This window comes from Parasteatoda tepidariorum, chromosome 10 (assembly GCF_043381705.1).
Source record: "Parasteatoda tepidariorum isolate YZ-2023 chromosome 10, CAS_Ptep_4.0, whole genome shotgun sequence".
Lineage (NCBI taxonomy): Eukaryota > Metazoa > Arthropoda > Arachnida > Araneae > Theridiidae > Parasteatoda > Parasteatoda tepidariorum.
Window position 1 is genome coordinate 9,172,618 of NC_092213.1, and position 22,900 is coordinate 9,195,517.

At 32.2% G+C, this 22,900-nt stretch overlaps 1 protein-coding gene across 1 annotated transcript; it reads left to right on the forward strand.

Annotated features, from left to right (window-relative positions):
- The first annotated feature begins 1,423 nt into the window (after positions 1 to 1,423).
- On the forward strand, positions 1,424 to 9,190 carry LOC107455447 (ATP-binding cassette sub-family C member 10). The gene is made up of 3 exons (XM_043047816.2): positions 1,424 to 1,685; positions 2,808 to 3,051; positions 5,220 to 9,190. Exons 1-3 carry the CDS (start codon positions 1,612 to 1,614, stop codon positions 5,466 to 5,468), a joined length of 567 nt encoding a protein of 188 aa, XP_042903750.2. The 5' UTR covers positions 1,424 to 1,611; the 3' UTR covers positions 5,469 to 9,190.
- Positions 9,191 to 22,900: the final 13,710 nt, after the last annotated feature.

The following is a 22,900-nucleotide window of genomic DNA, read 5'->3' on the forward strand; positions in this document are numbered from 1 at the left end:
TTGTGACTGAGCACTCATTTGATATTTCAGTTTCTTGCAAATGTGAAAGAACAATTTCCCGGTGCTTTAAGAATGCTGTGCCCGCTGTGTGTTAAAAAATCACGTTGGTTCTAATAACGTTTGATTTCATAAAGTGGCTGATTTCGTAAACTGGAACATCTACATTCATTAAAAATTGTTTCAACTTGAAACTTCACAAATACTCTAAAAGTTGAATTGATCACAGTATTTACTTTCATTTCAGTAGAATTTACATTTGACATTTTAATCAAACATAAACAAAATTTTTAATTTGCAGAAGGGCTTTAAAATGTTAGCAATTTGAAGTTAGCAATTCACCTTGGTTTAGTTTATAAAAGTTTTTGTAACTTTCAATATTTCTTTGCTGTAAAGTTTATTTGCTTTATGGGAGTGAATAACCAATTAACGTAAAAATAAATTATTGAAATTTAACTGTAAAATCCTAAGAAAAATCTTTGGTGCTGTCCACGAGAACATTAGCAGATCCTTCTTTACTTAGAAATTTACCAAAAGTAAAAGCAACCTGATATTGTAAAGATGCAATAAACTATGATGGTTTGGACATCTATTCTGATCTAATAATACAATATAGTAAAAAATATCACTTTTTCTTATCCCATGAGAAACAGAAAACGAGAAAGACCTTTAAATATGTAGTTTGACTCGGTGGAGAAGGACTTTCATATAGTGAATAAGGGAAACAGCAGATGGCAAAAACACTTTGGCATGGCTGTAGTACCTTGAAAGAAGAAGAAAGTTAATTTTAAAATGCTAAGTGCTTTTTACACATTTAGAGATTTACATTATGGAATGATGGAGTGAATACTGATCATTGACGATGAATGTTGATAGGCAACTTTTCTTAATTTTTAAGCAGTTTTCGTTTCCATTCCTTTACACTCTTCCTTTTTAACTCTGATCCTTCAGTGTCGTTAAACTGCACAGTCCTCATGTGTAGATTTTTTGTTTTGTTTGGAGACACAGTAAAATTTATAATTTGCATGTTTTCGAAATGCGGGAAATTTTAAAATACTATATTATTCAGACAATATTAAGCAAAGCTTTTCATTTTTAAAACATATACCTGCCAAAATTTGATTTTACAAAATGATGAAAATAAATTCAATAAAGGATGGTTTTAGCATGTTTTGATATTATAATGATTCAGTTCTTGCAGATATAATTTTTAAAAAGTGACCGATTTTATATTCTAGCGATTTTATTAGTGGTGGTCACTATAACTGCATTTTATTTAATATAGATAAGTATTAACTCGTTTCATTTATTATAGATTATCAGTATAATCTCATTTCATTTAATATAGATAAGTAATAATCTGGTTTTAACAATTTTTTAAAAAAAATCTAATTATTCATTTATACTTACCTTATATTTTATTTTTCCTATTAGCCTCCTTTTGCTTGGCCTATTCATGGTGCAATTTCGTTTGTCAATGTAAGCTTATGCTACAGACAATCATCTCCATATGTTTTAAAGAATATTACTTTTGAAACACGTCCTGGTGAAAAAATTGGCATCGTGGGTCGAACTGGATCAGGAAAAACAAGCTTGATACAAGTTCTCTACCGAATGGTCGATTGCTTTGAAGGATCAGTTTTTATAGATGGAGTCAACATTGCTAATCTACCACTTGAAAAATTAAGGTATGCTACCGATTTCTTGTTTTTGATAAAATTTTAACCTTTAAATTGATCCACGTGTCAAAAGGACGATTAAAATCAAGGTGGCATGTAAGTTCACTCAATTTGTACTTGCTAAAAGCATTGTGATCATGTTTTTTAAGTGTAAAAATATTATTTCTTGCCATTTGAAGATACAGTAAAAACTTTATATAACGAGTATGGCCTAATATGAGTAGTTCAGAGTTACACGTTTTTAAGTCACCATCGAAATTCTGATATTAATGATACAAGATGCGGAAATTATATGGCTATAACGTGTTTACTAGCCTTCAGCTATAGCAATAAATCTTTTTTCTTTCCTTTTAATGTTTTGCTTATGGCACTTAGCATGATAAAACCATTCAGGTCCACCTAATATACCAGCAGTTTTTCTCATATTTGAGTGAACAATATTATACAAGAAAGGGTAAAAAGGGAGTTTTTTTTTTTATATTTCCGGTATCAAAATAGAAAAGTTAAAAACAAACATCTTTTCCTTTTATTATAATTTTTTTTTTAACAATTTCAACCCTTATCTTAACTAGTGTAGGTGACCATCAGTCAAGTTGTCTTCCTCCTTAATAAAACTTTTTCGTTTACTATATTTTGGAATTTTGCTGCCTACTTTAAAACAATTCACATTTTATTGACCATGTATCTACCATATCCTATATTGAGTGTGAGATATTCAGTGTGAGATATTCAGTGTTATAAGTGACATCCAAAAGCTATGAAACACTATTTTACTTGTGTCTCTTTTATTGCTATTTTAACATTAAATAAGTTTATATGTTTATCAGGACAAGTTTGCTGTAATTTTCAATTCTATCTGCTTTCATGAATTGTCACTATAGAAGACTTTCCTGTTATTTAAATTTGACTATTTTAAAAGAAAAAGTTATCATTGGAAAACTCTCTATATTTTTAATGCATGAATTTTTGTTTTTAAATATCTTTCAAAAATAAATATAAAGGTTAGAATTGTGTTTGTAAAATGAAAAACTGTTTTCTTCAATAGCAAATCTAAACCTTCGCAGTTTCTATAAAAACGTCTTTTACTGTTTTTAATAATTTATTTCTTATTAATTATCTGATTGATTTCAGATCCAGTTTGTCCGTCATCCCTCAGGATCCCTTCTTGTTTAGCGGCACCATTCGTGAAAATCTCGACCCTTGCTACTTAAAATGTGATTCCCAAATATGGAAAGCTTTGCAAGATTGCCATGTGAAGGACAAAATTCAGAGCTTGGGTGGTTTGGATGTGGAAGTTGAAGAACAAGGTCAAAACTTCAGTGTAGGAGAGCGACAACTTCTCTGCCTGGCAAGAGCACTTCTTAGGAAAGCTAAAGTGAGCAATACTCTTTTTTTAAAAAAAAAAAAAAATATTGCAAATCAAAATTACACCTTCTTTGCTTGGCAAGAGCACCTCTTAGGAAAACTAAAGTGAGCAATACTCTTTTTTTTTTTTAAAAAAATTACAAATCAAAATTACAACTTCTTTGCCTGGCAAGAGCACCTCTTGGGAAAACTAAAGTGAGCAATACTCTTTTTTTTTTAAAAAAAAAATTACAAATCAAAATTACAACTTCTCTACTGGCAGGAGCACTTCTCATGAAAGCTGAAGTGGGCGATACTCTTTTTTTTTTAAAAAAAAGAATTACAAATCAAAATTGCAACTTCTTTGCCTGGTAAGAGAGAGCACTTCTCAGGAAAGCTAAAGTGAGCAATTCACTTATTTTTAAACAAAAAAGTTGAGTGCAGAGGGGGGGGGGAAGAAAAATTCTTCAAAAAGTTTGAGAGTCTAAGGCTTTGACGTAAAAGACTCCTACTCAAAATATTATAAAATAAGTTAAAATATAAATTTTATGTAATACAAAGTCACATTATTATTTGAATTTAATATGCTGAGCTTAAATTACTCGAATAAAAGTTGAAGTTAAAGAAAGAAACCAAAGGGTTTTACTACTTTCTTTTTTAAGATTTGCCAAAATATTCTTTTGTATTGTATAAACAGCCTCTTTCTGAGGGCTTTCATTTCTGTTTAGCTCAGTCTTTTTTTAGCTCTTGGTTGCCTAGGCTGAGGTGTTGCAAGGGCTTGGAGCACTTGGGAACAATTTTGATTTATTCTCCCCTTTTTAGCATGATCTCAGATAAGTTGATGATCAAAAAATATTCCTAGTCGAATATATAATCTAGTAGGGTATAGTGGGAGAATACTGGGTAAATTTATATTGGACAGTGATGACTAAAGGGTCATGCTTTTAGATTATGTTCTTTTGGATTATAAAATATATTTTAAATAAGATTTGGCATTCTTCAAATTTTTTTTTTTATACAAAATAATTTGTTTACTCTTTCTCATTCATGATCTATATGTTATGCAATTGCAGTTTCCAATACACTTATGATGGTTTTAAATGTATTGATAGTTTTGATTAAATAAATGGATAGCCTAAATTCTGAAGACATTTTTAATTTATGATTTTGTTAAAAATAAGTTTAAAGAAAACCCGTGTGCAAGGAAATCTGTAATAATAATAAACAACCTGTTAAATGTTTTAGGTAAATGGGATGGGATAAAAAATGGAAGGAGTAATGGGGTTCGAGTTAGCAGGTGATATTTGAAGGAGTAAAAAAAAATTGAAAATTAATTTCTAATTATGTTATATGAGTTAGAAACCTCTTTTGAGGGACAAATGTCCTCTCTTCCCCTCTAACTACACGATTCTGCCTACTAGGGAAAACATTTATTTCTTTTTGTGATAAAAGTAAAAGTGCAGGCTCAAAGTTGTCCTTAAATTCCTTAATTTCCTTTTAAAAAAATAGAGAGTCCTTAAATGTCTTTAAACATTTTAATAAATGTCCTGAAATTTTTGTGATTTTCCAAATTTTTGTTGAAGAGGAAAAGGAAATATTATTTATCTAAAGGAGACATGAAGAAATTTCAAATTCAAAAATTATGCTATATGCCATGAAACAAAGTAAATAACAAAATGAATGTTCTTCTTTATAGCGCTTCAAGTACGATATTTATCTACTTACAGTGTTCGAGACAATCACCCTTTATTTGATAGCCTAAAAGCATTCAATGTGGGAGAAATATATAAAAAGCTCTTATATCTCTACTCGCTCTTCATAAGACTGTATTGCTACTGTTTTTCACAAGAGAATCCACATATTTTGCTACTACTTTACAATTTTCCTTATTTAGACTATTTTCTCTTCTTTTTATTGTAAATAAAAACCAAATAAGAAATTTTTACGTAACTTAAAAAAAAAAAGAAATCAGAGTTTTTAAAAAAAAAATGTTTTTGTTTTCATTTAAGTGCAGGAACATCTAAAACTATTATCAATTGTATATGTGCAAATCCATTTTGGTGTTGTATAAATTACCCCCATTAGAGAATCAGTATCCTTATATTGTCCTTAAGTTTGGAGGCAATTTTGCCCTTAATTTTTATATTCCACCCCTGTAAGTGTTTATTTTAGTATAGGTGTTTATTTATTTTTTGCTAGATCCTGTGTATGGATGAGGCTACAGCAAATGTAGATTACGAGACGGACAGCCTGATACGCCATACAGTGAGGCTGGCTTTACAGAGATCAACAGTTCTGATTGTTGCTCACAGGATGAAGACCGTACTGGACTGTGATAAAATAATTGTGATGAGAGAGGGTGAAATCATTGAAATGGATGCTCCCTCCGTTCTATTGGCTGATTCTAAGTCAGAATTTCATCGAATGGTTTATAATCAGACTGAGTGAGGGTTCGTTATTGGAGCCCAGATTTTAACTATTCAAATCTGATTCAATCAATACAGTTTACTGAACATAATTTTCACATGTTTGTAAATCTCTTCTTTTTGATAGATGAGTTTTTTGGTATGAAATTATATGTAAGGAATATTAATAATAAGTTATTTAATTTAGAAAGTCAGAAATACAATTCTAACAGAAAACGAAAAATATTTTAAGATTTGTGTGTTAGCAAGATAGCATTTCATCAGGGGACGCACTGTCTGCAAACACACAGGTGCCTCTCTGTCATCAGTGGTAATACCAAAAGACTGTGCCCCGAGGCCCCATAATGGATAAACAAATAAGAAATAGCAGTTAGAAAAATTGAAATGTAAATGCAATGAAAAATTAATGACAAACAAACACAATTTAAAAGTACACAGAATAAGACCTAATAATGAAACGCCATTTATAATAAGAATAAATAAAGATAAAGTTACAGTTAGAATAACCAAATCAAAATAAAATATCAATTGCCAAATCATTAAGAAAACTTTAGAAATCATTAAAAAACTTTAGACCTAGAAAATACACAGAATTTTAAAATAACCTAAAATAACAGGAAAAATTCTGGTAGTTTTGATTTTTTCCTTATAAACAGGGAAAATACAGGGAATTTTATTTCTTATTTTCATCTTTTAAAAAATGGTGACCTCTCAATGCGTAATCTATGGGATATTTAAGGATGATATTTCAATTATATTAAACTATTCCATTTACTATAGCATTAAGTATGTTCAGCTGTTCCTTTTTTTCTCTAAGTTTTTCCAGCTATTAAAACTAGTATAGTTAGCCCAATATAGCTTACTCAAGAGTGCAGTAATTATGTTTCCTCTTAATATATTGTGTATAATATGTACAGTATGTTGATGTGTATAATATGTTGACGACAATGGGAAAGAAGATTAAGGCACGGTGAATTGAGTGCTGCCTATTCATCTCTGTCTAGTGGCGCCACAATTCGTACTAAAAATATTCTATATCTGTGTGTTCAATAAGAAAAAGTTTGAAATTCTGTAACTGTAATTGCGAGAGCTTGGATGACTGAAAGTGAAAGTCAAAAGAATTTAAACTTGAGCCAATAGCTCATAATAAAAAGTTTTATTCCGATCTGTCAAATGGTACGTTTGCCACATGGATCAAAGATCCAACATGCAGGGAGTCTCCTGATGAAATCCTGTATTTAATACAACAAAAAACATTAATGGCAATACAATACAGTGAAGTGTATTGCCATTTTTTTCCCTTTTGTTCTATTTCAATTTAATTACAATTCTCTAATTTCTTATAAGTATTTTTGAAACATATTTTTAGTCTTGCATTTATTTTCACCCTTAGTTACCTAACTTATAGAACAAACTATATAGAATATCAAACTATATATAGAACAAACATTTATGTTTTGTTGTTTAATAAAATTTTTTACTGTTATCTTCGAATAATGTTTTTTTTATTCTGTCATAAGGGATATACAGGTTGTTTTCTAATGACCCCTCTAACCCTTTGACACAAATGGAGGAAACCAATGACCATTTTATATATTTTTTTCCGACGCTTTAATTTTGAGCAAAAATATATTTTTAACCAAAGAAAACAGTCTAATAGTTACTAAAAAATCTATTAAATTATTGAAATTATATTTGTACTAAAATATAAATCCCTCTCCCCCCAAAAAATTGTTTGAAAAACATTTCTTTTTTTCATTCATATTCAAAATTTTATGAATAATTTATTTTGTAAATTAAGCAAATTTCAATTATAAATAACTGTTTCGCTTATATCTAAATAAGTGCATGTTTTTAAAAAAAAATATTGCTTAAAAGTGAGCCATGTTCAGAAAATTTTACCTTGACATCAGAAAAAGACACTAGTGTTTCATGCTATATTTAATTACCATAAATTATTTAAATGCTGAATATAATATTTTTCATTTATTTCGATATTATTAATAAAAAGTAATGAAAAAAAATTAAAAAGATCTTTAATAAAATTTTCTTTTTAAAAGGTTAAGAGTGTTTTACAGAAAAAGCTTTGAGTGTCTTAAACTCTGATTTTAAACTATGTCATAAAGAATTGGACTTTTTCACCGAAAAAAAGTTTAAATATTTAAAATAGGCTTAAGATTTCATCTAGAAGAGACCTATTTCTTGCATGGCATTGGAAAAACTGGACAAAAATTAAGAATGAGCAATACAATTTTTAAGCAATAAGTATTACATGTATATTTTTAGTTAAAACAAATTAAATTTAATGTAACAGCACAATTTAAATTTGCACTTTTTTTAAAAAAATAACTATTTTAAACTATTTATTTTAGTTACAAACTGAAATTTAAAATTTATATATCATATTATTCTAGAGTCGGTTTGAGCATTTGATTATAAAAATTAAGTATCCTATTTGTTAATGTGAATGCAATATGCGAGTAGTAATGTACAGTGCCCCCCCCCCCAAATGGACTACCCTAAATAACTTATGATCTAATAATTGGATCTTCTGGTTCTAGGACTCTTTCTCAATGGTTCCAAGGGGTGACCTCAAATATGCTAAATAATTAGTACAGGACAATATTTAAACTTAAATCGTACTTTTTCTGAATAAACATACTTTTTTTTGTCGGATTCAGATTTTTGGTTTACAAAATATAGGGAGTAGCTGCAATCTGGGAAATATGGTCCCAATAGTTTGATCAAGACAGCTCTCCAAATTTGGACCCCTTAATGTTAATTTTACTTTTTGCGTAATTTGCTATGTTTCGAGAACTTATTTATTCTTTTATCCGAAGATAATTTCATACAAAGAATAACTTTAAATTATTTTTTTTTAACATTTTATTAAATATCGAGAAGTGTGAATTGTAGGGTATAATTTATTTTTTTTACTTCATTTTAAAAAATTGCTACAATATTTGAGCAAAATCGGTGGAATACCTCCCGAGATATCGATTTTCGAATGTAAGTTTTCTTTAAAATTCGTTTTCGTTGGAGTTATTCGACCGATTTTGTTAAGCATATTGCTCATTTAAAAGTGTCACTTTAGAAGATATATGAGCCTTAATGTATGTTTTTGGAATTATTGTACAAAATGAACCAAAAAAAGCGTACAAAACACTCGAGGATTCCCAAATTCATAATCAAGCAGAAGAAAAAGTAAAAATGCTAACGAAATATTACAAATCACTTCTGAGGAAGGTGGAACTGAAGGCATCAAAACTGCTAATCAGAGGAAATAGAAAGTGTTTAGAAGGGTAGCACGAGAAACAACCTCAGGCAATCAAACTGGTTTTGATGTTCTAGGTGCCACCCTCCTCGTTAGATTTTGAAAGGGGTTTTGTATTTTTTTTTTGCTTAATTGTCAGTTTGGAACCTATACTCTTTTGACTTCCTTTTCGACAGGGATTTTAAAACTACAATATTAAGAGCGGTCATTAGAGAAAACCTTTTATATTTTATCACTGTTTCACAAGATACATGATATTTTTAATGTGATATATTTCATAAGTGCTCAATATTCAAGTTCGAAATGGGCCATATTTTTTTCACTGTGTTATATTGTGCAATTTAATGTGTTACGATAGCGTTTAAAGCTGTTTCATTATTTATGCGTTTGTTAAACTGAAATTATTTATATTTGTATAGATATAATCTTATGTATTTTATAAACGAATAAATTATATTTGTAAAATGCTATGATTGCCTACAAGATTTTTATTTTTAATCACGATCCCTCTGTAGAGGAGATGAGTTCGGGCACGCTTTGGGGGGTACGAACACGAGGAATTTTAATCCGAGCTCACCTGGGCTGGATATACATAGGGTTACTTAGAGCCTGAGCATGCATGCGTCGAATAGGCCACATTTTGCTGTCTCGTCTCTCAGCCTTTGAAGACAAAACAAGGAAATTAATCATTAAAACCATTTTATCAAAGTTAATTAATAAATTTTACATTTATTAAACTTAATAGCTGTGCCAAACGTTTGTTTAAAAGTTGTAAAAATATTTATGAAAATTTTACAAGTCAGAAACATATATTCAGTTAACGAACCCATGTCAGGTCGGGTCTTTCAGGCAGATTCCGTCTCATCGCTACTTTGTACACTGTCAGAAATTTCTCGGAAAAAAAATTGTTAAATAACGATTTATTTAATTGCTATCGTACCGTATTTAAACGAAATAGTCAAATAACCATAAATGAGATGGTAATCAAACTGTAAACTGTGAAAAAACCCGTTTATTAACTGCTTTAATTACGGTTAAACAACCAGAATTTTATCGCTCCAACTATTAACAGCTTATGAAGCCACTTGCTTCCTTTCCAACTGCGTACATATTATAGCCGAGGGGGCTAATCTGTCAGTCTCATGACCGACAGAACTGGAGCTCGAGTCCCAGTTGGGACATCACTATTATTCCGCTGTTCCCTTTAGCACATGAAGAGTTTCCAGCATCCCGCACTCTCCAATGTCTAATGAAAAGCCTAGTTCTTGTGTCTAATTAAATTTCTTTTTCACGGTTTTGAAACCATGCTAATTGTAAATGGTTAAAAACGCCGTATAGTTTTGAATTAATGGTTTTATAACCATACTAATTTTAACCGATTTTTGGTTAAAAACGTTTTTTACCTTAAACTTTACGGTTTATCGGATGGACAGACTGCCGCCGGTGATTTTACCATAATTTTAGAATGAAAATTCTAACAGTGTAGGTTTAGGCTGCGATGGATTGGTTAAGGCTCTGTACTTCCATTCTGAAGAACTAGGGTTCGATCTACTGTGGTGTTTCGAAGCCCATCCAGCTTCAAACCACCGCATGCATGCCAGCTTATTTGGAAAGTAAAGACGGCTTGTGCGCAATGCTGACTACATTATCACAATAATGTCATTGGTCTAGAAATTGTGGAACTTTAACTACCATGACCCCCTGGCTGACAACGGGCTGTTGTGGGAATGCTTTAGTCAGTTGGGTTTATGTTGTAAAGGGTTTTCGTAGTGCAACACCTTTTTAAAAAAACTCAATTTTCATTCTATTACTTGTTTCGCATAATTTAAGTTAATGAATATATAAAAATGTATGGTTAAATTTTAAGGCAATTGGAACATTATACAAGGTTTATCATAATAACTGATATTATTTTTTAAAACCTGAAAACAAAATACTATACACATTTAGGGTTTGAAAATTAATATTTAAGTAAAGAGAATGACATACAATTTTGCTCGCTGTGGGATTTCATTGAGTTGTACTAATTTTGGAACTATGACTGCGTACAAAACATGTTTGAGATTATATTTTATCTTTCGTGTGCCGAAAAAATGGTTTCATGTTATTACGACACAGTTTTTAAATAGGAATCACATTGAAAAGAACTTTAAATAAATGTTAAAAATAAAATGTCCAAAGTAAAATACTGATTATTAATGTAGTATTAATATTTCATTGTAAAATTTGTAGGCCGGGATAACCTGGTTGAAATGGTGCTGGACTCCCGTTCGAGAGAACGGAAGTTCGAATCTAGACAGCCAAAGACTCCCCGTGTAGTATATGTTGACTTGTGCACATTAAATCTGTGGGGTCACAAAGTCTTTAATGTTCCCATAACAAATTATACCTCTGGGGGTACTGAATTGACCGTTCTCTGCTTCAGGTCAAAAATATGATCTGTGGATGAATAAATGGATGTATGAATGGGTGCGACGTATAGGTGAGGCAGAAGTCGAATTTTTGACCATAGATGGTGCCTCTGGAGAACAAGAACAATCGCAACCCTTGCCTTGATGGCCTACTACTACAACAACAACATTGTTGCATCCTCATCGAAAGATGCGAGAACCCCCTAGCGAATACGAATAAGACTCAATAACTTTTAAGAACAGTTTGAATGTGAACGGTCGCTTGATGCAAGCGCCTGGCGCTTTTCTCTTTTTTGTAACTCATCTACTTTAGTTGTTCATCTTTTATCGTTATGTTTATTAAATTACTCTAAAATGTTAATTAGCTTGGTCTTCATTCGTACTTAGATGTTTATTATTAAATATATTGTTTCTGCCAACCCGGAAATAGAATCTCAGGTTGACGTTTCAGCTTCGAATATTATTAAGAACAGCAAGGTAAGTGAAACCTTGTTATTTTATTTGATTGTTTGAAGCAGTAATGCCATCAGTATAAAACAAACATAGTAAAATTAGTGATAAGTTGTTAAATTTCCTTAAATGTGATATTTACGATACTTGGTGATGAAGTATAGCTTTAAGTATCGTTTCAATGTTTTCACAAACTTATAGGAAAGGAAAAGAGTGTACACTTTGGAGAAATGTGGCAAGGAAATATTATCCCGCGAAAATAAATGCATACTTGCTTAGTTAACCAGTGAGTATGGGTTATTCAATCCTATAAAAACAAGTACTTGTGACTCGACAATTGGGTATCTGCAATACGTAGAAGACTGCTGGTTGTGTATAAACAAGATGGCGTGTTTACGTTTCAGCTATTAGGTTTGGTATATTATCTCGCTGAATCAATTTTCGGATCAGATTTGATTGGGTACCTGCAAGCGACGTCACGCGGGCGTGTCGAACCTGATTGGTTACTGAATTGTGGCATTAGCAAATGCCACTTACTGTATCCAATTGGGAATTAATTTACTTCCAGGCTTTTCCTCAAGAACAGTGGTTTCCAACTGGCGGCCCGCGAAGCCTTTTTTTTTGTGGCCAGCGAACTAAAATATATTAGTTGTCATTTTTTTGCGGACAATTTTCGTAAAAAATCTATATGGGTTTAAAATACTTTTCTCGTTAATAAAAACCTAATTTCTTCGTTTCTGTGAAATTTATCATACCAATAGCGCAAAAAAAATTATTTGTCAGGTTTTGTATCCAAGAAAATATTTATTCAAATACAAAAATAATCGTGTATGTTGCTCTTTTTTCATTTCACTTTTTTGTATTTTGTGAATATAATTTAGCATGTGTGATGTGTGTATCAGAAATTTTCTCGAAGAAATTCTCCGATTTAGCTTTTTGAAACCACTCATTTTGGACGAAAATATTTGCACGCACATTTGTAAATTTTAAATGTAAATATCTATTCTCTGGTAGTTGCAGCAGACAAACCTCAATTTTGTCATTGAACATTTTGTGTGCTACTATGTAAGTTTCAGTACTAACCTTTTTAAAGTTTTATATCTTAACAATTAGATATCCGTTGCACATTAATTGTTTAATACATGGGTGCACATTAAAGTTATTGTAGCCCGAATTTTTTAATATGCAATTAAATATTTTTAAAAATCTATTTCTTACTTTAATTTGTAATTAAATACTTTTGTTTTGTACAACTTGGTAAAAATCTGACAGTAATATTTAATGTTTCTTCAAACATAAAAGAGTTCTACATAAAATTTTGATAAAGTAGTGGCCCGCCGTTTGATTTGTGTTTTTAATAGTGACCCCCGGACTCATGTAAGTTGGAAACCCCTGCTCTAGAGTAGAGATGAGGGGATAAGACGGGCTCAGCCCGATGTACGGGTCCGATGCGGGCTCGTTTAGTGAAAAAAGGCTTCGGGTGGGTTCGGACTCATGATAAAATTTTCATAAATTTTTTACTACTTTACTTAGACAGTCTTGCATAATGCAGCTGATGAAGCAGAGTGAAATAAAAAATGAATTCTTAAACTTAACGTTTTGCAAAGAAGGTTTTTGATTGAGAATCTTATAAACTGTAAAAAAAAGGTTTTTGTTGTTGACAATTCCTCTCCGACATTCAATTAAATACTTTTCTCTCTCACTTATTGTTTATCTGCTAGTGATAAAAAAAAAGCTTTCAATGATTAATCAGCTTCCTTAGACATCAAAGGCCGAGATGGCTTTATATGGCTAACATATGGCTTTAGTCTGACGTATATCTGAGGCTCGGGCGGATTCGGGCTCTAAATAATCTTTTGCATCTCGGGTTCGGATTAAAACTCTTTAGGCTCGGAACTCCAAAAGCGAGCTCGAACTCACCTCTAACATCAAATCGGATTGGCGCGGTATAAAATTTTCTAGAAAATTTTAAATAATGAAATTTAAAATGGCAAAATACAAAATTTGAGAGTAATCGGTGGAATAGTTATCAAATTTAGAAAAAGTCGAACATTTAAAATTTTTTTTCTCGAAAATTATTCTATTGATTTCGTTCAAATTTTGTACCTTGCCGTAATCTTAAAGATTACTTTATTTAAAATGGGGCAAAAATATACACGCCTTACAATTCACAATTTCTTCGACTATCATTAAATAAAATGCTTAAAAGTAATAATTATTAAAAAATATTTTTAAATGTATTATCGTCGGATAAACGAGTTTTGTAATTGTTTACAACAGGCATTTTATAATGGCAATTTTTTTTTCTGTGGGGACCACTAAAAATTCCAACGCTTTATGTTTTTTTTATTTTTTAGAACAACTTGTGTTATAGAGGCTTTTGTTTTAATGTACTTAATTTAAATTTTTCTAAATTATAACCATTATTATTTAAACACACACACATATTATATACACACTTATTATTTAAAGTAAGGTTCTCGAATTTATTTTAAATGCCAAACATAACTTAATACTAACTATAAAAATATAGATTTTACAAAATGCAACCACTATTGAGTTCCATTATCAAGGCTAGAAAGGGATGATTTCGTGTTCCGTGTTAAATATGCACCCTTAATATAAGTTAATGACTTCTAAAAATAATATTTCCTAGCAAATGCAACTAGAAACTTGCTATTAGAGGGGGAAAAAATTAAATTGTTGTAATAGTTTGGCCTGTATTATATGTTCTAACTGTCGAGAATGTCGAAAATAAGCGAATGAATCGTTTGCAAGAATTAGAAGGATATGTTACTAAAGGAAAATGATATTTAATTAAAACGATACGATTAATAATATTTAACTGTTATTGAATGAAAACGATATTTAATTAATACCATACGATTAGTAATATTTAATTGTTGTTAAATGAATACGATATTATTGAAGTTGCCAAATTATTTGTTTGAAATAATGGAATTTTTCGGAAGCTTTTTCAAGGTCATGGGATGCGCAGGTAGAGAGCCTGTTCCGGGCGCGGTAGAAATAAGTAACTTGTGAAGGTCGGCTTCATTAATTTTCGTCTGCACATATTTCTATGATGCGGGGGGAGGGGGTAAAGAAGGAGTGATCACCTGGGCTACCATTAAAATGGATGGCCCCCAACTAGTTTTGGCATCAAGATTCACCCTTTTGCCGAAGTACCAGGATGTTCTATCTCATTAATTATGCACCATGGTAGAAGCTTTTCCATACCAAATATTTATGAAGCACATGAGTTATTCAAATGAAAGTAAATTTTGAAAAACTCGAACTCAACGACCTTGTATTTATTCTAATTATTAATATGAGATGGTTTCACTTAATTACATGGATAGAGATAGCATCTTCCGTTTTTAGTTATGATGTTTTCAGTTTTATTTCTCTGTATAATATAAAAAAGATATTAATCTAAAACATAGGTTCCCAACCTTTTTTTAGATCACGAAGGGCTTTGTTAGTGCTCAAAATTTTACGCCCCCTTGGCTATATATAAAAAAATATAATAATAATGATAAAAAATATTGTCCCATTTAAATTCGTTTTATCTTTTGATTCGGAATGTAATTCACTTTTTCCCCAGCTGTGGACTTAATGATATTTTTTCATTGCCAAAACTCCACACTTAAGCAACATACATATTCCTATTCATTTTGAATTGGAGCATAGGGCTTCTATCATAGCTTTCCATCTCACTCTATTTGTGGACAGATATTTTGAATCTCCATCTCTTTCCTATTGTTTTCAATTCATTTACAATCGCCCAAGTATTTTTAAGTCTTCCTCTTTTTCTATTGCCCTGAGGGTTCCAATCAAAAACTCGTTCTACTGTAAATTTTTCAGGTTTACGTAAAAAACGACCATTCCATTTACGTTTTTTTTAACTTCCAGATCAATCGGTTTGTGTTTTGCTTTCCTAAGGATTTCTATAATACAAATTTTATGGAAACCACTTGATACGCAAAGTCCTTCTTAAACAGTTGTTAATAAATACTTGAAGTTTTTTCATGTTCCATTTAAACTCTTAGGTTTTTCGGAAAGTAATTCAGTTTTTTTTTCTTCTCAACATAGAACTTAATTATATTTTCTCACAGCAAAACACTTTACACTTAAGCAACACAATCCGAGTATAGTGTAAAAGCTGATATAGCAAGGCTTACCTTTGAAAAGTTTGATTGATTCTAACTCAGTAGTTTTTGTTTGATACCGTAACAAAAATGGAAGTTTAAGAGCAGAATTCGCTGCATATTTTACTTTTTCACTACTGAAAAAATAAAAATGTTGTTAAAGCAAGTGAAATAATTGTTGAATGTGTATGGAGAAGATGCGTTGGCAATACGCCAGGTTGCCATCAGGAGAAGATGCGTTGACAAAACTGGTTTGCAAACTTTCGATCTGGCAAAAATTTCGATTAAAATGCACGAAGATGCTCCGTACCAATTTAAGCAACTGAAGGCAACGTAAAGGCATCAGTTCTTGCAAACGGGTGAATAGAAACTTGTCAGATTGCTGCGAGGATAAATTTATCAAATTCGACCATCATGATTATTCGAAAAGTCTAAGGTTTCATCTCAAAACTCGATAAAGGGAGTCTTCATGTTTTTACGGGAAGAAATTTGCATCGTTGCGTAAATGTCTGATATTTGCTTCTCAAACATCAAGAAAATCATTCATTTTTGAGGCGCATCATCACAGGAATGTCTGCAACAATGCTTCAGTGCCGGAGGAAGATGTTGTCACTCCCAGAAAAATACTGAAAACGACGCCCTTAACTGAATTTCGGAAAACGGTAGTACTGGTACTGTAATTTTAATACTTCTGTTGATGGTTCAGGGGATGGGGCATTCGCCTTCCAATGAGGTGAGCCGGGTTTGAATCCAAGCGATGGCTGGTCGATACGAATTCCGCACCCGACTCGCCCCGACCACAGTGCGGACGTAAAATATCCTCAGTGGAAGACGGATCCCATGTTNATGAGGTGAGCCGGGTTTGAATCCAAGCGATGGCTGGTCGATACGAATTCCGCACCCGACTCGCCCCGACCACAGTGCGGACGTAAAATATCCTCAGTGGAAGACGGATCCCATGTTAGAGTCCCCTTACCGTCAGGCTAACCGTGGGAGGTTCTCGTGGTTTTCCTCTCCGTGTTACGCAAATGCAGGTTAGTTCCATCAAAAAAGTCCTCCACGAAGGCAAATTTCTCCCACTACTTGATCCAGGAGTTCCCTTGTCTTCTGGATAGGGTTCAAAATGACAAGGCTACGGAGTTGAGCATAAGTAGCCGCGATCCCAAAAATTAGGTCGGCTGTTCGACGACGGTTATAAAATTATATATTTCCGTTACTTACTATGCTGAAATGTTCCGAACTCATACTCACGGTGGTTTGTATGATTTAATGGCTGAAAGGCAGATTTTAAATTAATACTAAAATTCGACACACAAAGAACTTCGATTATATACTGAAATCTTGGTACTTCTGAGTGGGTAAAGTTACCAGCAACAGATGGACGGTGCAAAAATATACGTATATAGGTTAATTAAGGTGTTAGGATCGGAGGAGGGGATTAAGAATGTATAAGTATGACTGTACTGTGCATTTGGCTTGGTTACCATAAAAGTTTGTTGCCAAGCTGGTTGCCAAAGGCGGCTAGTCATTATAATTTTATATAAGAAAGTTTCGTTAATATGTAAACCGTAACAAAATGAACGATTACCTGGATTTGAAAAATAATTGTCTCTGTTTCTTCAACAACAACATGTTAAAATTTAGGAACATAGAATCTGGGACACGATACTAAGTATTTAATGAGAAGTAATTTTATCTATAGACCATCTGCATAACGATATTCTTAACAGTTTAAATTGCAAACGGTATTTATTTCATTTGAAACGTTTATATTTTGAAAAAATTGCGATGTAAATGCTATGATTTATATCTGGCAACATCCCATCTAATTTCTTTCTATTTTTTAATTTCATTTTTATTTAAATTTAATTTATTCAATTTTCTTATAACTTTTTACATTAAGTCAAGACGAACTAATCATTTTTTAAAAATAACTTAAACTTGCAGTAATTTTCAAACGAAATCATTAAACTTATTACAAACGAAATCAGAAAAGCATTAAGCCCGATGAATTGTCCGGTGTTCCCTACAGTAATGTTTTATTTGGTTAAATCTTGTTGCCCCTAGACCGAGATTTGTTAAACGTTTTGCTGTGGGGACCTCATAATTTTAAAGAAAAATTTGTGGGACCCCATAAGCATTGAGCGAATTCATCACACGCATAAGTCACAGTCAATTTCTTCACTTGTGCAATCGGGGCCGGGATAGCCTGACCGGTTGGGAATTGGGTCCATGTCCATAGGGTCGTGAGTTCGATCCCCACTGGCCGAAGATTTTCCGTGTTGTAAGTGGTAACTGGTGCACGTTAAATCTGTCGGGTCACAAAGTCCTCCCAGTTCCCATAACAAATCAATACTTTTGGGGGTACTGAAATGGAGATTGATCGTTCTCTGGTAAAGGTCAAGACTAAGAGCTGCGGATGAATGAATCTATGTATGAATGGGTCTATCTTTTAAAACGGCCTGTGACGTGTGTGTGGCTGAAGTTGTATTCTTGACCATATATGGCACCACCGAAAAACAAGAAACGCACCCCTGCCTTAAGATTTGCTAGTTTTTACTAAGCAGACTTGCTGGTATTGGTAAGTAACATTAGAAACAAGAACAACAATTTGTGCAATCAAAAAGCTCAACGCACATGCGTTACCAAATTCAAGGATGCGCAGAGCCTTCGACGAATTGCCGTTTCTATCAAATAAAAATTCGTCTAAACGCTTTAATTTTTTCTTTGTTTGTATTGTCTTATTTTTATTAATCAGAAACATTGGGTAAAAATACTTGGTAATTTAAGTTAAGGAAATTTAAAAAAATTGCTAACATTTTTATCGACGATTGCTACTAATCCCACGACCTTTTTCCTTAAAAACTCCGCCCTACACGCGTTTAAGGTAAAGTTTTATCCCGGGTTTTCTTATACTGTTGTGTTTTAGGGTGGAGCTCCATTGTGCAGTATTCTCGACACCGGTGCTTTTGTTATATGCCCTTATCATGTAAAGTTTTAATACTAGAAATCGATTCTTAATAATAACAATCTTTTAATAATTTTCACCAAAGCCCACCAAAGTAAAATTTGTGTTTCATAAAAAAATTATTTACTAAATTCAAGAAAAAGGATGTTTTTCGACCGAAACTTGGACTATCGAGGAAACTTGGAGTCGAACTTGGGACTATCGCATAATCTATGAATAAGGGAGTAAATTAATGGAACAAAATAAGAAAATGCAATAAATTAGTGAATGAGAAAACAACTAATCAGTAAACTTGCAATTCACTGAATGAAGTAATCGCTGAATGAAATAATCACTGAATGAAGCAATCACTAAGTGATGTAATCACTGAATGAAGTAATCACTGAATAAATTAATCTCTGAATGAAGTAACCATCGAATTAAATAATCGTGGAATGAAGTAATCATTGAATGAACTAATCATTGAATCTATGAATAAGTGTGTAAATTAATGGAATGAAAAAAGAAAAGGCAGTGAATTAAAGAATGAGAAAACAACTAATCAGTAAAATAACGAATCACTGAATAAACTAATGACCGAATTAAGTAGTCATGGAATGAACAAATCATTGAGTGAACTAATCATTGAATGAGCTAATCGTTGAATGAACTAATTATTGAATGAGGTAATTGTTGAATGAACTAATCACTGAATAAACTAATCACTGAATAAAATGATCATTGAATAAACTAATGATTGAATAAACTAATCACTGAATAAACTAATCACTGAATAAAGTAATTATCGAATTAACTAATCATTGAGCAAACTATCATTCATTAGAATAAATATCAGCGCTTCATCGCATAATCTATGAATAAGTGAGTAAAATAATGGAGTGGAAAAAAAAATGGTCGTGAATTAAAGAATGGGAAAACAACTAATCAGTAAAATAACGAATCACTGAATAAACTAATGACCGAATTAAGTAATCATGGAAAGAACAAATCATTGAGTGAACTAATCACTGAATAAACGAATCACTGAATAAACTAATCACTGAATAAACTAAGCATTGAATTAACTAATCATTGAACGAACTAATCAGGGAAAGAACTAATCATTGAACAATGGAATGTTTCGGTGCATTAGTAAATTGAAGTATCACTCATTGAATCGTATAATCAGTTAATTAACGAAAGAAAGATGCAAGAGTTTGTTTATTTGAAACCACGCTAAATTCGTAAGTCTACAATTACCCGCAATTAATTAGAAAACTACATAAAATATGAATAAAATTGGGAAATTGTTTTTCTAAATGCTTCCAAATTCAGCTGGACAGTCTTTTTTGTCAAACATTCACTTATTTTCGTCTAATTTCTGGAAACACAAACTACATTGGTGGACAAAATTAAGAGATGGAAAGCATTTTCGCACATTTCTATGATGCTATATTCTTCTATGACGCACATTTCTATGACGCTATTTCTGGACGGTTATTGGTGGGAACCTGGAACCCGATATTATCCCAGCAACATTATCGAAAGGGACCATTATGCTGGTGGAGGTCTCATGGTTTGGGCAGGGATCATGCAAGATATCCGCACACCACTCCATGTGTTTGACAATGGTTCCGTGAATGCCCAGAGGTACAGGCAGGAGGTCCTAGAGCCCTATGTGCGTCTTTTCAGTGGCACTGTTGGCCCTGAGTTCATTTTCATGCGCGACCACACAGGGCTCTCATGGTTGATGAGTATCTGGAAAGCGAGGATATTCAACGAATGCATTGGCCAGCCAAATCCCCTGACCTGAATCCTATTGAACATGCTTGGGATGCTCTTGGGAGAGCTATTGTGATGAGCCTACCTCCCCCCAGAACCATTCTGGAGTTANCCAAATTCAAGGATGCGCAGAGCCTTCGACGAATTGCCGTTTCTATCAAATAAAAATTCGTCTAAACGCTTTAATTTTTTCTTTGTTTGTATTGTCCTATTTTTATTAATCAGAAACATTGGGTAAAAATACTTGGTAATTGTAAGTTAAGGAAATTTAAAAAAATTGCTAACATTTTTATCGACGATTGCTGCTAATCCCACGACCTTTTCCTTAAAAACGCCGCCTTACACGCGTTTAAGGTAAAGTTTTATCCCGGGTTTTCTTATACTGTTTGTTGTGTTTTAGGGTGGAGCCCCATTTGCAGTATTCTCGACACCGGTGCTTTTGTTATATGCCCTTATCATGTAAAGTTTTTATACTAGAAATCGATTCTTAGTAATAACAATCTTTTATTAATAATTTTCAAATAAGCCCACCAAAGTAAAATTTGTGTTTCATAAAAAAATGATTTAGTGAATTTAAGAAAAAGGTTGTTTTTCAACTTAGCGTCAACTTATTTAAAGGTTAAGAATCAATTTAGTAAAATTTTTTGAAGAGAAAAAAAAAACGCACTTTTAAACGAGTTACGATAATTTAAAGATCCGCCACCCTAAAACGGAACACGCCATTCAATGTTTATACCCTCACCATCTGAAATGAAATGGGAAAATTTACTATCGCAACCTGAAATGAGAACGCCCCAAACAGTAAGGCACCCGATGGGATACGAACTTGGGACTATCGCATAATCTATGAATAAGGGAGTAAATTAATGGAGCAAAATAAGAAAATGCAATAAATTAGTGAAGGAGAAAACAACTAATCAGTAAACTTGCAATTCACTGAATGAAGTAATCGCTGAATGAAATAATCACTGAATGAAGCAATCACCAAGTGATGTAATCTCTGAATGAAGTAATCTCTGAATAAATTAGTCTCTGAATGAAGTAACCATCGAATTAAATAATCGTGGAATGAAGTAATCATTGAAGGAACTAATCATTGAATCTATGAATAAGTGAGTAAATTAGTGGAATGAAAAAAGAAAAGGCAGTGAATTAAAGAATTGGAAAACAACTAATCAGTAAAATAACGAATCACTGAATAAACTAATCACCGAATTAAGTAATCATGGAATGAACAAATCATTGAATGAACTAATCATTGAATGAGCTAATCGTTGAATGAACTAAGTATTGAATGAGCTAATCGTTGAATGAAATAATCACTGAATAAACTAATCACTGAATAAACTAATGATTGAATAAACTAATCACTGAATAAAGTAATTATCGAATTAACTAATCATTGAACAAACTATCATTCATTAGAATAAATATCAGCGCTTTATCGCATAATCGCATAAGTGAGTAAAATAATGGAGTGAAAAAAAAAAGTCGTGAATTAAAGAATGGGAAAACAACTAAGTAGTAAAATAACGAATCACTGAATTAAGTAATCATGGAACGAACAAATCATTGAATGAACAAATCATGGAATGAAGCAATCATTGAATGGACGAATCAGTAATGGAATGTTTCGGTGCATTAGTAAATTGGAGTATCACTCATTGAATCGTATAATCAGTTAATTTGCGAAGGAAAGATGCAGGAGTTTGTTTATTTGAAACCACTGTAAATCCGCAAGACTTTTATTATTAATAATATGTAATAATAAAAATAAAAAACTACGTAAAATATAAATAAAATAGATTCAAAAAAATTTCAAATTCTTCTGAATTCAGCTAGACAGTTTTTTTTCTTTTCTAGAATTCACTTATTTTCGAACAATTTCTGACAACACAAACCATATTTCAAACTCCGATCACTGTTGAAATGGGATTAAAATTCCAATCCGCTCTTTTCGATAACCATCAATCGTCATTCAACAATGCGTTTTCCTTCAGTAAAAACTGAGAATTACCAGAAAAAGAGTTGACCGACAAAGAGTTTTTTTTGAAGAAACGAGCAAATATTTTTACGCAACATATTTCAAATCTAATTTTGAGTAGGAAAAGGCGAAAGAAAAGTGTCCCAACAGAAAGCAGCTTCAATAATTCATTTACTCTTTTTTAAGTTCTTTTGCCCGGAGGTGTTCGAAATGCCTTTGCGTCTTTCTATCAGCCCTACCATTGGACGCATCGTTTTAGTAGTAATGCGTCAAGATTTGGCAATTTATTGCTCTTTTTATTTTACAACTTTCCCGCTCTGAGGTGTCTGAAAGAACCGGTACAGCGTTCCGGTACTTTTTACTGAGGAAGTACGTGGTCCCGGAACTTAAGGAACACATTGCTAGTTCTAACCTTATACTCTTAACCTTTTTTTATTTATTTAAAAGCGTAAAAATAT

Excerpts from the sequence above, each read along its gene's own strand:
- LOC107455447 (XM_043047816.2), top strand. The coding sequence starts at position 1,612 with ATGGTCGATTGCTTTGAAGGATCAGTTTTTATAGATGGAGTCAACATT. Across the intron at positions 1,686-2,807 it reads CTACCACTTGAAAAATTAAG|ATCCAGTTTGTCCGTCATCC; the intron begins GTATGCTACCGA and ends GATTGATTTCAG. Across the intron at positions 3,052-5,219 it reads CACTTCTTAGGAAAGCTAAA|ATCCTGTGTATGGATGAGGC; the intron begins GTGAGCAATACT and ends ATTTTTTGCTAG.